The sequence below is a fragment of the Porites lutea genome, chromosome 8, assembly GCF_958299795.1.
Source record: "Porites lutea chromosome 8, jaPorLute2.1, whole genome shotgun sequence".
Lineage (NCBI taxonomy): Eukaryota > Metazoa > Cnidaria > Anthozoa > Scleractinia > Poritidae > Porites > Porites lutea.
Window position 1 is genome coordinate 31,218,037 of NC_133208.1, and position 3,558 is coordinate 31,221,594.

The 3,558-nt window shown below is 40.1% G+C and overlaps 1 protein-coding gene across 1 annotated transcript in view; it reads left to right on the forward strand.

Moving 5' to 3' along the window:
- The first annotated feature begins 258 nt into the window (after nucleotides 1–258).
- Nucleotides 259–3,558, forward strand: part of LOC140946681 (adhesion G-protein coupled receptor D1-like) — a 7,242-nt gene continuing 3,942 nt past the window's right edge. The window contains exons 1-5 of the mRNA XM_073395789.1: nucleotides 259–309; nucleotides 631–690; nucleotides 1,068–1,245; nucleotides 2,072–2,185; nucleotides 2,487–2,565. Coding sequence (XP_073251890.1) covers nucleotides 259–309; nucleotides 631–690; nucleotides 1,068–1,245; nucleotides 2,072–2,185; nucleotides 2,487–2,565 — 482 coding nt within the window. The remainder of the gene's footprint in view (nucleotides 310–630; nucleotides 691–1,067; nucleotides 1,246–2,071; nucleotides 2,186–2,486; nucleotides 2,566–3,558) is intronic.

The window sequence follows — 3,558 nt, forward strand, 5'->3', positions numbered from 1 at the left end:
CTGTGGTGCAACTGGCCATAGTCTTTGAGAGTCATCTCCCGTTACTGAGGTAGCCCATTGAGAACAAAAGTTAGTTCCCTTCAGGATTTAGGGCCCCCAACAGCGCAGTGTGCGAAGAATTCCTAAGCTAAGAAAACAACTGCGACAATTTAACCATAGAAAAGGAAGGAATAAAAGAAGGTGAAAAAAATCAATTAATTATGTCTGAATATTGAAAGAGGCTGCTCGGTGGCAGTTAAGACAAGAGAGTTATAAATAATGGTCGATCAGTTTTGCCAAAGAAGAGTTCGCAACTCTATAAAAGATAGGGTGATAACGCGATTGTCTCTTTAATGAGGGGATTTTGTTTCTGGTATAAACCTCTGCATGTGAACGTCTTTTGGGGATTCAGGTAGCTCCAAGTGTTCAAGTCTGAAGTGATCACAGTCAGCAAACGCTGTGACAATTTTTCCCCATTCCTATGTGCTCGATACTTTTCAGCTATTGTCCAGTCCGTAATAGCGAGGTGTCCGCAAATAAAGGCAAAAGTTGACCGCGTCCGCCCGAATCAAAATTAATAGTAAATGCTGATGTAGTGAAATACTATCTGGAAAACTTGGGTTTCACAAAACGTTACACATTCCTTTGCAGGTATCTAGATACTCTTCATTGATTAAGGCTCTCAATGTTAGCAACAAAGGTTCCTTACAGGTGAAGTCGTCTCTACTGCAAATAACTAACTTGATGCCTAAGTTGAATACGGCCTTGATCACTGACTTATTAATTTCGCATGTATTTATTGATCATTTTTATTCTTGAAATGAAACACTCAAGCATGATAAAAATTAGTCCGTTTTTACAAGATGATTTTTTTCTGATTTGATATCTGAAGGGACAAAAATTGATTAATTTGCTTGGTTCTTTTAGCTGATAACATCAAGCTGGTCAAAGACAGCCAGTCACATATTGACAGATATTTGACAACGTTCAATATAAACTTAATATATTCATGATAAAGACTACATGGTCTTTCAGCGGCATATCTTCTCTAATCCATTTTACCTTTTTTTTCTTCTTCTTTTTCACAGGAAGCAATCAATGCAACCAGAATTTTTTTAGAAGACTTAAAAAAACTACCACCAGGAGGAAATGACATAAATATACTGGTAGCCATTCACGAACTCGAATCATTTGCACTTAAATACGGCAAGACTCATCTCACAGCGAATGAAAGCACAGTTATTGTACATGTGCAAAAATTGTTTGGTGAGTTTTATGCTCTGTTTGAGGTCAGGTCTTTTTATTCATTTTTCAGTTGAATACTTATAAATTTATATCCAGCTTCATATTCAAGGTCACATTAATTTACGCTAGATGCTGACGCTCACAAGGAAAAATGAAAAGGAGCCAGGTCGGGGGGGAGGGCGGGAGAGGCTGAGTGATCACACCTGGAATTAAAAAGACAGACTTTTCTACCTGAAATTTTCTAAAACCAGCCATTACAAATTGGGCTATACAAAAACTAAAACCTCTCATTGTCTGTGATTAGTATAAGAAATGGCAAACCTGGCAGTGAAAGGGGTGTACCGGGCGGGTGTACGTTACATCTTAATGGGCCGACCATTTGACTTTTGAGGGGGAGGGTATGGATGATTTCTGGAAAAATATCCTGCAGACTGATTTCGAGGAAAAAATATTTCTTGGAAGGAAATACCTGGCGGAAAAAAAAATTCTGAACACTGAACAGAAATGCTGGGGGAAAAAATCTTACATCGTCAAGTTGTTGTGGGGAAAAAAAAATTCTTACCCAAACCAAATCACCCATCCCGCCGTCCACCCCCCCCCCCCCCCCCCCCCCCCCGTCAAAGTCAAATGCTCGGCCCCTGACCAAATTTTCTTGCATCGGTGGGTTACCAATTTGTATAGGTATGGGGCTCCGTTATAAAATTGCTTGCTATAACGAGTTTACAAGGAAAAGTCACTAAAATTATAAGCTATTGTATGACATCTTACGAATATTGTATTAACTGATCATGGCATATTTCATTGGTAAGGCTTCACAGTCAGAAAGTTATTGGTTATTGGTTTGTAGTAATGAAGATTCAGAGCGTTTTGGAAAACAATACGGAACCAATTACTTGCTCTAAAAGCAGTGGAACAGGTCTGGAGAGCATTGTCATTCCTTCAGAAAACTTCAAAGCACAAGGTAAAAGCCGTGTCACTACCTTCTTAATTATGAGATAATTATGCGTATTGGAACTGTAGCGACCAATAATTTATTTTATAAGTCCTACCAGCTTTCCAAACATTGCACTATACACGACCACTTCAGAGCACTTTGGCACAGGCAAGATTGTTTGGAATTAGTTAAGCTGAGTTAAGAATTCAAATTTGCTATATTATGCTAACTAAAGAAAGGGGAGATAAAAAGTCATAGACCTTAATGTTAAATTCGGTATCGGCTAAACATTTCACTTTTTTACCTACTCACTTTAATTTTATCTCAGACACTGTCACCGTATGCACGCTCTACCAGGGTGAGGTCAGGAAGTGGATTCCCGGTGGAGAAAGAGTTGGACTGAACGGGTTAGGCATATAGGCCTTTGCATCTCTTACATATAAAACATAGTAGTAATAACAAAAGCTAGAAGAAGAGCGGGCGACAACGATCGAAGGTCAAAACGATTTTGCTCAAATGCTGTGCTTTGCGTAAGTGTCGCGTGACAGATAGTCAAAACAAGCGTGACCAGATTACGAGTGACAGAAGGTCCAAACGCGCTCGATCAAATTGCGTTCTATATATTCCATTCATTCTTAGTGGAAAGCCAAACGAACGCTGGCTACATACATGCGACGCATGCGTAATAACAACCTGGAGATTAGGATTGCGGGCTTCTCTTGTCGTCCGCAATTTATTCCTCGCCTCGCGTAGCGAAGGTTTATAATCATGTCTAAATTTGCATAGCGCGTGGAACGTGCGTGGATCGCACAGCGAGACAAAAATACGAGTCGGCTTTGTATATACAGCTTTTTCGAGAAAGGTTGTCGGAAAAAGTGCACGCGACAAACCCCAAAGGTATCGTGGGCGCTTTTAGGTTCACTGTTTTTCAAAGAAATTTGAAAGAATGGCACGAGAGGCCATGGGAGTATAGTTGTGAGTGCTAAAGGAAAGCAACAAAAGTAGGTTCGACATCGACAGTGTCAGGAAAAGTGTAGTGATCACATCCCATAATATCTTTCGGGATAGCCACGTGCACATTTTTTTTTCGGACAACCTTTCTCGAAATAGCTGTTTATCGAGTTTTTGGGTTAGTAGCCGCAGTGACTTCGACGATTGTGATGTCAAGGTACATTTTCAGGTTTCCAAGCAACACAATTTCCACTGGGTGCACTATCGTGTTTTATTCATAAAAGGCTAACGTGTCTATTCATCCTTTGTGAAAAATTGTTTACTTTGTTTTTTTTCGATTCTCCTCATGCATATGGCAGGGAACTGCAAACTGTACAACGACCGTCAGAAAGAGACTTCACGACGGTTGCGAGACACCTATCGGATTTGTCGGCCATTATTCTCCAAAT